We start from the raw sequence: 13,355 nt of genomic DNA on the forward strand, positions 1-13,355 counted from the left end.
CCCACACAGCCCACGTGGCACGCCCAGGCTGACAGGGCACTAGTGTGGGTGTGCCATGCATGTGCCGGAAACATCCAGAGTAGACAGATTGTGACATCAATCAGCCTCTTTGGCTGATTTGACATACATTCTGCCAATTTGGACTGCACAGGTCCAGTTAACACCTTCCTCTATTCACTCAAAGCTGAACATGTGATTAGCCAGCTCCGACACCCACCCCCGCCGATCACCATTTAAAGGGCCAGGCATCCAGCTTGCAGATGGGGTGCTTTTGACTTACTTTTGCTCTTGCAAAGTTTGTAGAAGTACTGTGGTGTACTCTTGGCACAGTGTTGGTGACATTTTGGATTTTGAAGGCAGTGTTACTTCATTCTAACAGGGAGGTCAGAGGAGTTTTCTGCTCTGTCAACAGAAAACCAGTAGAATTCTGGTGACTATAGTTGAGGTCCATCTGGGGTTGCAGCATGATAGGCCAGGGAGATGGAGCACAGGCTGCAGAGAGGGGAAGCTGTGCACAAAGGGAGGAGGAGGTGGTGTACCACAGGGATCGGTGCTGGGACCCTTGCTGTTTGTAGTGTACATTAATGATTGAGATGTGAATATAGGAGGTATGATCAATAAGTTCGCAGATGACATGAAAATTAGTGGTGTCGTAAATAGCGAGGAGGAAAGCCTTAGATTACAGGACAATATAGATGGACTGGTAAGATGAGCAGAGCAGTGGCAAATGGAATTTAATCCTGAGAAGTGTGAGGTGATGCATTTTGGGAGGACTAACAAGGTAAGGAATTATAAAATGGATGGTGGGACCCGAGGAAGTACAGAGAGACCTTGGTGTACTTGTCCATCGATCACTGAAGGCAGCAGCACAGGTAGATAAGGTGGTTAGGAAGGCATATGGGATACTTGCCTTTATTAGCCGAGGCATTGAATATAAGAGCAGGGAGGTTCTGATGGAGCTGTATAAAACACTAGTTCGGCCACAGCTGGAGTATTGTGTACAGTTCTGGGCACCACACTATAGGAAGGATGTGATTGCACTGGAGAGGGTGCAGAGGGGATTCACGGTATGTTGCCTGGGCTGGAGCATTTCAGCTATGAAGAGAGACTGGATAGGCTAGGGTTGTTTTCCTTAAAGCAGAGAAGGCTGAGGGGGGACCTGACTGAGGTATACAAAATGATGAGGGGCAGAATAATTAGGTAAGATAGGAAGAAACTTCTTCCCTTAGCGGAGGGGTCAATAACCAGGGGGCATAGCTCTAAGGTAAGGTGCAGGAGGTTTAGAGGGGATTTCACCCAGAAGGTGGTTGGAATCTGGAACATACAGCCTGAAGGGGTGGTAGAGGCAGGAGCCCTCACATTTAAGAAGTGTTTAGATGAGCACTTGAAAGGCTATAGCATACAAGGCTATGGGCCAAGTGCTAGAAAACAGAATTAGAATAGATAGGTGCTTGATGGCCGGCACGGACATGATGGGCCGAAGAGCTTGTTTCTATGCTGTATAACTCAATGACTCTATGAGACTGTACCCACCTAGAGCACTCAGGGAGCACTTCTCCTACCTGGGGTGGCACCTCTGCAATCCTCGTAATCTGCTGAGTACAGATTGCTGGACTACCGTGTGGGTCTGTAATCCCCAGTTGAACACTGGTATCAGCAGCCAAAATGGCAGCAGTCTGACCCTGCATTGCCAACAAGCATGGATCCCTTGACCTCTGTCTGAGCTTCCACTGAGACGTAGGGTGGCTTCGCCTGTGCTGCATTGGAAGCTGAGACGTCAGCCACCAGACACTGCATCATGGCTGGGTCTGCAAGTGCTGCCTCTGAGTTGGCCACCACTTCCACACTGGAAAGGATATAAAAGAACAAAGAACAGTACAGCACAGGAACAGGCCATTCGGCCCTCCAAGCCTGCGCCGATCTCGATGCCTGCCTAAACGAAAACCTTCTGCATTTCCGGGGTCCGTATCCCTCTATTCCCATCCTATTCATGTATTTGTCAAGATGCCTCTTAAACGTCTCTATGGTACCTGCTTCCACCACCTCCCCCGGCAACAAGTTCCAGGCACTCACCACCCTCTGTGTAAAGAACTTGCCTCGCACATCCCCCCTAAACTTTGCCCCTCTCACCTTAAACCTATGTCCCCTAGTAACTGACTCTTCCACCCTGGGAAAAAGCTTCTGACTATCCGCTCTGTCCATGCCGCTTATAACTTTGTAAACCTCTATCATGTCGCCCCTCCACCTCCTTCGTTCCAGTGAAAACAATCCGGGTTTATCCAGCCTCTCCTCATAGCTAATGCCCTCCAGACCAGGCAACATTCTGGTAAACCTCTTCTGTACCCTTTCCAAAGCCGCCACGTCCTTCTGGTAGTGTGGCGACCAGAATTGCACGCAATATTCTAAGTGTGGCCTAACTAAAGTTCTGTACAGCTGCAGCATGACTTGCCTATTTTTATACTCTATGCCCCGACCGATGAAGGCAAGCATGCCGTATGCCTTCTTGACTACCTTATCCACCTGCGTTGCCACTTTCAGTGACCTGTGGACCTGTACACCCAGATCTCTCTGCCTGTCAATACTCCTAAGGGTTCTGCCATTTACTGTATACCTCCCACCTGCATTAGACCTTCCGAAATGCATCTGCCATTTCTCCGCCCAAGTCTCCAACCGATCTTTATCCTGCTGTATCCTCTGACAATCCTCATCACTGTCCGCAACTCCACCAATTTATGTCATCCGCAAACTTACTAATCAGACCAGCTACATTTTCCTCCAAATCATTAATATATACTACAAACAGCAAAGGTCCCAGCACTGATCCCTGCGGAACACCACTGATCACATCCCTCCATTCAGAAAAGCACCCTTCCACTGCTACCCTCTGCCTTCTATGACCGAGCCAGTTCTGTATCCATCTTGCCAGATAGACTCCAAGCTCTGCATGAAGCCCTGTGCCAAGCTGGAGCCGGGCCCCTCCATGCTCCGTGACAGTGACAGGACGTTGTCTGGCTGGTCTGCCAATGCACCCAGTGTCTCAGAGCCCCTTTGAAACCGTCATTTGAGTCCCCTGCTGCAGAACTCATCTGCGACCTCACCCGCTCGTGAGGTGACACACAAACTATATTTTCCCTCTGGCCTGGTTGCAACCCACAACGCACTCTTGCCCGGTGACTCACCACATGCAGATCCTGGCCATAAACTACCCTCTAAGGTACACTCAGTGCAGTGATTATGGCTGTGATTATCAGATCAAGTGACGGGGCTTCTTCCTCAGAGGTCGGTAGCAGCTCTCACCCTTGCACATGAGGCTGCACTGGCTGGCCGGCCGGCCGGCCAGGTGGCAATTCCTGGGTGTCTGAAGGCAGAAATGCAGATGGGAAGGGTTTGGATGAGGGAAGGGGGTGGGGTGGAAAGCAAGAGGTCCATGGTCACACAATCTGCAGCTTACACTTCATGCTAGAGAGCAGGATGAGGGTGATGTGGGCTTTCAGAAGGGGACTAAGGCAGGAAGCTAACATCATCCTGGATGTGCTCTGCAATGTCAGATGCAACGGCCTTTGTCACAGCCAGTCTCATGATGCAGAGCACCATCTACCCCAGAGGGCTAAAGGGATGCAGGCCCGCCCTGCCTGTCCCCCCACCAGGCCTGCTCTGCTCCCTTCCTGTTATTGGTCACCTTGTCCTGCAAGAGAGAGAGAAGAATGTCAGTGACTATGTTTGGATGATATGCCTGCCATAGCTGAATAGCTGGAGGTATATGGAAGCAGCAAGAGGGGTTTATGAGGCTGTCAGCTTTGGAATGTTTGTGAGGGTGAGATGGAGTCTCTGAATGTTAGACGTGTGTCCTGATTGCTGATGGGTGAGTAATGGGGCTGTGATTTATTGAGCAGTTTAGGAGGTTGGTGGTGTGGTGAGTAGGAGATGTCATGTGAAGATGTATTCACTGACATTGACCAGCCATATGAGGTCGTTGAATACTTGCGGCACTGCTATCAGGTCCTCAGGGCCAGATTCCAGGAATTGACCTCCCTGGCCACCTGCTGCCATTCCCTTCTGAACATTTGCCTTGAGAGCCTCCTGGCCCTTTGTGGGAACATTGCTTCTCTCCTCTTTTGCATTTCCTGTATTACTTCCTCCTGCACTGCCTCAGAAGCCCTGGGAGCTCTCTCTCTGCTCTGCTGCTCCATTTGGTGTGCTGCTGCTCGTAGCCACTTCCTCCACAGACATTCAGCAGCAGATTCTATATGATGAATGCAACTCCTCTTTAAGCTGTCTTTAAGACTTGCAGGCCAGCGGAAACAGATGCTAGCCACCCACACTGCTGTGTCCCCTGTTGCGCCTTCAGCCATCCAGCAATGCGCCTGGTGCTGGGCTACATGCTGAAATCATTCAAATGAGGAGGCAGCAGGAGGTTTGTGTGCTGCCCGCCTGAACAGGACTGGGTGCAGGCTAATGACAATTCACAGCACCCTGCCGGAAAATGGCATCAATCAAATTTTTCTCTCTAAATGTCCAGTTTATTCTGCTTAGTTAGCACGTCTGCTCTTATCATTCAGGATTAAAAGAGCAGCATGTTGTACTAAAATAAAAGTAAAATACTGCAGATGCTGGAAATTTGAACTAAAAACAGGAAATGCTGGAAATACTCAGCAGGCCAGGCAGCATCTGTGGAGAGAGAAACAGAATTAATGTCGCCAGGATTGGCACAGGTGGACGCTGCTGCTGCTGCAGGATGAGGACCGCGAGGGTACTTTCTGAAGAGATATTCAATTGAATAAAATAAACAGTGGCCACAGCTGCCAGGACACCCCTGTAGAGGGGGAAGCCCCTCCACAGAATGGCTGGTGGCCACAGCTGTGATCCACTGATTGCTGCGACTCCAATGGAGGGGGAGAGGGGGGGAAAGAACACGAGGCCTTGCGGGCTTGGCCCTCAGTGTGGGGGGGTGGGGGGGGGGTGCATCTGTCACCAGGAAGATCCCATAGACGTCCCCAATCACCCCACAAATGGGCAGTTAATTATTCAAATTTGCTACTCACTGCTGCTGGGCGGGAAGCCATTGCCGGTGATGACCCACCTCTGGGAAAATCACCTGGAAGCGGGAACGTGTTGGACCGCTGACCCAATGTCGAATTTTATGAATTGCCTCCCGGTCCCTCCTTCAAGCCCCGCCCCCTCCACCCCCATCCCCATCACCTGCGGGACTGGGAAGATTCAACCCATAGTCTCCAATACTTTGGGGAATTCTGTAATTGTTTCCCAGCGGATGCTGATGTTTTAGTAATTAGTGGCAATTTCCAAACTGTGAACACTTCATATTTATTGTAAGAGTTAGTTCACCTTTTATTGTCTGTCCATTTGGTTTTCGCAGTGCTTAGTTTAAATAATCAGTGTTGTGGCCATTACCATAGTGACACTGAATGGATGAATGAGCTGAATTGATCTGAAACGGCAGAATAGCAGATTCTACCTGGGTTACTGATCATCCGTCTACTGGTGTTAACTCACCTCCCTCAGACTGCCAGACTCATTCAGACAGGTTTTGCAAGTTCACCATCTGGATACAGCCTTGTGAGCAGGTATCAGGAGATATTGCTGACCTCTACACCATAATTCCTGCTAAGCATTCCTGCTGCTTGGGCCCCAGCAATGGGAGTATGGATTTATAAAACCTCCCAGTAACTTCCCCAAGTCAGTTCCCTAATTTAACTTGAAGTTCCTACTATATAGAAACAGAGCAGTGAAAATATATTGCATTCTGTATTATCTTTTTTGAGGTTGTCATGTTAAACGAAATTTGTGTTTTTAGAGCAATTGTAAATTAAGTTCCACTCAAAAGTTTTCTAATTCATGCCAGATTTCACCAGTTTCCTCATTGCCTATTAAGAATTATAAATATATGTAATGTATAATATATTACAATGCATAATAAAGAGAGAGGGTGTGTTCTGATGAAAGGTCATTGACCCAAAATGTTAACTCTGCTTTTCTCTTCACAGATGCTGCCAGACTTGAGGAGTATTTCCAGCATTTTCTGTTTTTATTTCAGATTTCCAGCATCCGCAGTATTTTGCTTTTTATATAAAAATGTACATTTTGTTGAGTATGAGTAACTAATTGCTAATGATCCTCTGTGATGATTTTTTTTCAGTGTTCCTCTACATGTGGCAAGGGCCTGCAGTCCAAGGTGGTTCAGTGTATGCACAGAGTCACTGGGCGCCATGGCAACGAATGTCCATCTTTAACCAAACCACCAGCTTATAAGCAATGCCACCAGAAACCCTGCAATGAAAGTATAAATGTCAACACGATCACCTCACCCAGGCTTGGTGAGTGTCACTACAACTGTTTTACCATAATGTTGGATTGTAGAGAAATCAATTAACATATGAAGCCTGACAAATCATTAGGGGAGAGGGAGCTAATCACTGATACAAGTACAAATGTGACCTGTACAGTACCCAGCACTATTGTAAAGACACTGACCCCTGTACAGTACCCAGCACTATTGTAAAGACACTGACCCCTGTACAGTACCCAGCACTATTGTAAAGACACTGACCCCTGTACAGTACCCATCACTATTGTAAAGACACTGACCCCTATACAGTACCCAGCACTATTGTAAAGACACTGACCCCTGTACAGTACCCAGCACTATTGTAAAGACACTGACCCCTGTACAGTACCCAGCACTATTGTAAAGACACTGACCCCTGTACAGTACCTAGCACTGGAATGTCAGCCTAGAAAAATTAGAGGCTCACTATCACCAAGTCACTCTTCCAGTTATTCCCAATTACATTGTGTGATCAGCAAAAGCCCAGAAGTAGGTCACCAATCTGCAACCAGACCCAGGGAACTGGCTGTAACCAAAGCCATAAAGGCGAGGCTATAGAAATAAAACAGACACTAAACGAGCTATTCCAGTCCACTGTGCCCTGTATACAATGAGAGCTAATATCAGGGAATTTCACCCCAGCCACAGATTTAAGATGAACAGCGGATAATCAAGGGCTGGGCATTGTAGGATTTCCCAATATGCACAAATAATATTTGACAAAATGATACAGGGGCTTAAAGGGTTAAGTTAAGAAGACTTGCTACATAAACTGCCTTGTGTTCCTTGAGTTTAGAAGTTGAAGGGTAATCTAATGATAAAATAATTAGATTAACAAAAGCTATTTCCTCTGATGGGGAAAACCAGAGCAAGGGGGATCAATCTTAACATTAGAGCTAGGCCTTTCAGAAGGGAAACAAGGAAGCACTTCTCCACACGAAGGCTAGTGGAAATCTGGAATGCTTGTCCCCAAAAGACTGTGAATGCTGGAGGATAATTGGAAGTTTCAAGACTGAGATAGGCAAATTTTATTCTATTAGTTAAGGGTATCGGGGATACGGAGCAAAGGCAGATAAATGGAGTTGAGGTGCAGATCAGCTGGTGCTCAGTGTTGGGCAGTTTGGTGAAGTTGGAGACTGTAAATCATTGTTGTCCATTAAAAACCTCTTGTAACAGCCTGCCTTGCTCTCCCAGCTGCCTTGACGTACAAGTGCATGGGAGATCGGTGGACGGTGTACTGCAGGGTGATCCGAGAGAAGAACCTGTGTCAGGACATGCGATGGTACCAGCGCTGCTGCCAGACCTGCAGAGATTTCTACGCAAACAAGCTGCACCACGGCAGCTAATCACAGGTTTTACTGCAGCGTGAGCTAATTGAAGAGAACCTTTACTTTGTCTGATCCTGAACAGAATTGGGGGGGAGGGTGGGGTGTACAGTTTCTAAAACTGGAAGAGAACAGTCCTCAGACATGCTGTGGGCTCCACAACATTGTTACCCACACTCTGCAAAAGATCTCTGTAGTTTTGGATTGTGCTGCATAAACTGCTGTTACAGCATTAGAAGCCAAGCCAGCGACCTTTTTGAGAACCGCTGCCTGTGAACATTCTGTGGGTTCTGCACTTACCTATCACTACAACATTAGCAGCCTGTCTTAATCAGTGGGGAAAAAGAGTTTAAACAACAGCCTCATTTTTACGAAACAAAAAAGGTGTTTATAATCTCTCACTGCATGTTTTTGCAGAGTTAATATTATGAACTTGAATTGTTTCCAGAAGAAAGCAAAGGACAATGAAGGAGCTGAAGAACCATCACTTCAATGCACAGTTCAGGTGGAGATGTGTTTAGAATCCCAATCCACTGTTTCTTTTCACTGTTGTCATTCTGGGATATTTGAATAATGTAACAAGTCTCTCCATCCAGAGTATTGATCAAACCACTCGCTTCAGGAACAAATGTGCAACTCGATAACTTCACTTATAGCAACTTGAGTATTTACAGTTTTTAGCAATGCAAAGGCAAACTTGAATGGTGCTGTTTAACCTTTTCACTACTGTTTCAGGTTTTAGGCCAACCTTCCTGTAATCATAGCACGAATCCTGTTAGTGATTATAATGGGAAGACAACAGTCCTGGAGAAAAGCAGGCAAAGTACATCTGACAGTTTGCAGTCTGGTGGTGATCAGGAGCAGCGTCACTGCTAGGGGAAATTTGGATTTCTACCTCCTGGGAGCAGTAAGCTAACTGTGTTCCGTTTCCCCATCTTTGTGAGCACTAGGGGTTGTGAACTACCTTGGGTGTACAGAAATTGGACACGTTGCTGCACGAGGGCATAGACCTTGAGTGCTAACAACCTGATGCTGGATTTTCCTTTTTTGTGAACACGGGGCTGGAGTTTTGAGCTTGCTCTACCACTGCATGGCCATCAATACAACCTGAGCTGTCTCTCCCATACAACATCAATTGGAGGTCTTTGGGAGGGGAAATAACCAACATACAATTTCCCACAGATTTACTGATCAGGTAGTATTCCCACTAAATGGGCACAGACTGAGAGAAATGGCACCCTTGGCATGGAAAGATAATGATGTCAATGTTACCATTTTCCCATGAGAGGGAAGTTCTGCTCTTGACGCCACTGACCATTCCTACCCTTTCTAGTGAAAGTTTATGCCCTAAAATCACACATATGTGTCAGTGACATGTAGGAATGGTCACGGATGTATTTCTTGTACATGTCACTCTCTGCATATATGGGGAACATTGAGGTAACTGTCACTGACAAGTAGACATATGCTAGTTCAAGATTTCATTGCACAGAGATCCTTTCTTACATGCACCAATACCATTGCACAGGGTTGGGCCTGGCTCAGTTTTCCAATATAAGCAATATTCTCCTATTTTGAATGGGCTACAAGAGAGCCTTATCCTTCAACACATTTGATTAAACTTCAAAAAATTGGTTTCAGAGCAGCTTCTAAAGGGCTGCAGTCCACCATAAAAGGGAATGGAATAGTTGTCAAGTTATTCACAATGGCACAGAGGAGACTTTTGGGCAATGCAGTCTCTCAAATCAGTGCAGTCACCCAGCTTCCATGTACCTGGTTGAAAATGAGCAGCAAGTTGAAGGTGAGTGTGCTTCACACTTCCACCCACATTTTGAGCAAGGCTCATCAAGTGGGACAAATTAAGTTAGAAACTCAGCAATCTCCTGGGAGGTATCATTTCATGCATTGTATACAGTCATTCCCTAGGAGGCAAGAGACTCTGGCCTACAGGTGGAGTGGCACAACCCTGTTTGGATGCCTGACAGAGTGGAGTTGATTCTGCCTGGCGACAGTGAGGAGGTTACATAGAATTTACAGCATAGAAACTGGGCTGTGCCAGTGTTTATGCTGCACAAGAGCTTCCTCTCACCCTATAGCATATCCTTCTCTTCCTTTCTCCCTCATTTGCTTATCTAGCTTTCCCTTAAATGGATCAATGTTATTTGCCACTTTCTGTGGTAGCGAGTTCCACATTCTCACCACTCTCTGAGTAAAAGAATTTCTCTTGAATTCCTTATTGGATTTATTACCATCTATCTTCTATATATGCTCCCAGCTTGGGACTCGCCTACTCTGTTTGCTACTCCTGAGTACTCTCTCTGTAGGGCAGTGTGCAAAGAGGCAGAGATGGCCATTCTTGCCACTAGCAGTGCCAACCTTCTGATACGTATTAGCTGTTGGGTGCCCTTGCAGCCAGCAGCACAGTTCTGAAACTGCCTCCCTGATAATTTGGAATGTTTGCAGGTAGAGTTACTCTGGCACATCCAAGTAGGTGTGTGCCAGAATCTGTAAGTGTGGGTGTGAGGCTACCAGTGAGTGGGCATAGTCTGCAGGGTTGCAGCTTAGCCAGGTTGATATCAATTCTCTTGCTCCTCCTCTTCTGTCTCCAGGTAAGTTCCAATTAGGCAAAACCCCTTCTGTCATTGTGGGCATTCCAAAACCAAGACTTTGACACAAATCCTCTGAAGAACAAAGTGCCATCAGGGCACAAGGTATCAGAGCTTTGAAATACAGCAATATGTGTGCTCACAGCCTTCATTAAAAGCACTTCAACACACAGCACTGCTCTCGCTACCACTAGACCTCTATTTTTTACTCCAGCACAATCTTTGGGAAATTGCATGAATGTCTAAGCGACATTATCAGAACCTCAATTATATATTGCAGCTGGCTAACTGCTGCACAGAAAACCTGGTTGGAAAATTAAATGGGTCATGACACAGTTAGAGGTACAACAGAATTGACCTCCGCCTGCAATTCTGATCAGTTATACCCAACTTGTGCCCATTCACTGGGCGCTCCGTAGTGTGAGCCTGTGTACGAAGTGGGTTTAATGACTCAGTGAGTGAGTAAATGATCAACTTGGTGCCTAAATCAGTCAGTTCTGAAGGTTTGGTACCGTGTTGGGAGCCACACAAGATCCCATAACCAGACACACACACCACAGACACACTGACTCACACTCACCATAGACACACACATAACACACACACTCACCACAAACACACTCACATACACCACGTATACACTCACTCACAATCACCACAGACATACACGTGACAGACACACTGACTCACACTCACCAGACACACGCACATCACAGAAACACACACTCACTGCAGACACACATATACTAACCACAAACACACTCACTTACACCACGCATACACTCACTCACCCATCCTCAGACACACATTATACACGCATAGCTGAGGCCATAACCTTTTACTGTAGTTTTCATTCTTTTTAAAAATGTGTTCTAATTAACATAAAGTAAAAATAAGAAGGTAAATTTTCTGATTGCACATTCCTGAGCTTGGCACATCGAAAGCACAAATCAGGAAGATGTACCTGAGCAGTCAATCACGAATCCCAGCCAAAGATACTGGTAAAGACACAGTAACATCAGTATCTCATGGGCCTGTTCGCTAAGTTTCACAAGTAGCACAGCTGTGTGAAAGCAACATACGGATCCCTCTCTTGATCTGTGACTCAACTTAACCACTAAACATAGATTAGCCCCTGCTAAGAGACAGTAGTGAAAAGGTTATTCTGTTTCTGAATGTGGCAGAGCTTGTAAGCTGCAAGGTTTATTTTTTTGGTGTTTATTTTAGTAGTGCTATTTTTTCTGCAATTTTGTTTTATTTCTGTTTTACACAGTAAGCAGCGTGCTATTCCAGTTGTACTGTTAAATGTTAGTTGCACAAGTGACTGCCACTATATTCTACATGGTGCTATCCTATTGGAACAATAATCTTTGTCAGAAGGTGCTTGTTATTATCGTAATGTCATACTGAGATATATTCATCATGACTAGCTTTTTATTTACAAAATGGAATGTCATGTTGGCAGTTTTGCCAACACACATACTGTATTGATGACCTGCAGTATATTTATGGTTTTCTTGTGTCAGAGAAAGAATGCAGAAAATGCTTGAGAAATTATAACAAAGCTAATGAACCCCCGGGCAGCCAGTCCTCCTGTTAGTGGAAGAATATTTTGCGGAAAATTTCATATTAAATTTATTTTCATCAAGTAAGAGGCCCGGTGCTTTAATTGAGTGTCTTTGTTCCGATTTCTGTTCTGCCATTACGTGGATCATTTTCTGGGAGAATCGTCGGAATCATTAGATTAAAGAAGACAAGGTCCATCTAGTTCACCTTCTACAATCCAGGTAGTTACAAGATTAAATGACAATGGAGGTGTTGATGAATCATAGCAATCAATCTCCATCAGTTAGTCTCGAACAGACACAGACATGAGAAGAGGAAAACCCCAGTGGTGAAGAGTTTCGGGAACCATGGTCCATAATCACTTGTTGCTCAGCAGTTTGCTACACTATCCACACATCATGTCTCAAATTACTCATATATTCTGAAAGAAATAGCGAATTTGTGTTTGAATGAATCAATATTATCTGCTTTCACCAACTAGGAATGGAGGTGCCCTCTCCCTCTCTTACCTGAACTGCAAGCTGCTGCCTCTTCAGTGCTGGAGGGCCTCCTGTTGGGGGTCATGACCCCCATTTAACCCTGATATCAGGGTCCCAACCCAAAGGGCAAAATCCTGTCCCAGGTAGCTTGTGATTCTCAAACAAAAGAAAATGGTGACTGCATCGCTTATGGGTATATTAGCTATTCACCAATAGTGAATTAAGGCTGTCTTTAACAATGGCAGAGATACTTGGTAAAGGAAAGCTTTTCAACTTACGTAGAGGGTCTCTTTGGCTTCCTGGCAGCTTTACCTGACAGCCAATTCAGTAGTGGATTGAAAGGACATTGAAAGGGGACCATGTACATAATGGGAACCCAATTATTAATAAGGAATCTACCAGACTCCACAGGGCTCCATCCACCACCAACACCAATGGCGTTAAAATGAGGAAGCAACATGAAATAGGGCAATTTAATTTTAGCAGCTCTGTCACTCCTTTCATACCAATTGCAGAGAGTTAAAATTGCTTCTGAGTGTTTTTCCTTTGAGAAATATCCTATGTAATCACGTTTTAATCCTATATAGACTGACCCAAGCGATACACAAACACCAACTAAAAAATTCAGCACAGACGAAAAGACTGTGACATCTTGTCACAGATCTCGAGTTTGGGACTCACCCAAAGGAAACAGTCTTTAATATCTATCTGTTCATTCCTTTCAATCCCTCAGTCAAATCACCTCTTAACCTTCCCACCTCCAGAGAATGTAACACAAACTTAAGTCCCTCATGACAGCCTAGTCCCTTCATCTTAGGTACCACCTTGGTGAATTTCTCCAAGGTCACTATATCCTGCCTAAGGTGGTAGAACCTAAGAACGTAATATAAGAACATAAGAAATAGGAGCAGGAGTATACCATACAGCCTGTCAAGCCTGCTCTGCCATTCAATATGATCATAGCTGATCTTTGGCTTCAACTCCACTTTCCCACCTACTCCCCATAACTCTTGATTCCCTGAGAGACCAAAAATCT

At 45.6% G+C, this 13,355-nt stretch overlaps 1 protein-coding gene across 1 annotated transcript in view; it reads left to right on the forward strand.

Moving 5' to 3' along the window:
* adamts17 (ADAM metallopeptidase with thrombospondin type 1 motif, 17) overlaps positions 1-11,922 on the forward strand; it is a 679,121-nt gene extending 667,199 nt beyond the window's left edge. Inside the window, exons 22-23 of the mRNA XM_068017704.1 lie at positions 6,155-6,332; positions 7,538-11,922. Coding sequence (XP_067873805.1) covers positions 6,155-6,332; positions 7,538-7,689 — 330 coding nt within the window. The 3' untranslated portion in view covers positions 7,690-11,922. The remainder of the gene's footprint in view (positions 1-6,154; positions 6,333-7,537) is intronic.
* Positions 11,923-13,355: the final 1,433 nt, after the last annotated feature.

The sequence above is a fragment of the Heterodontus francisci genome, chromosome 38 (assembly GCF_036365525.1).
Source record: "Heterodontus francisci isolate sHetFra1 chromosome 38, sHetFra1.hap1, whole genome shotgun sequence".
In the NCBI taxonomy this organism is placed as follows: Eukaryota; Metazoa; Chordata; class Chondrichthyes; order Heterodontiformes; family Heterodontidae; genus Heterodontus; species Heterodontus francisci.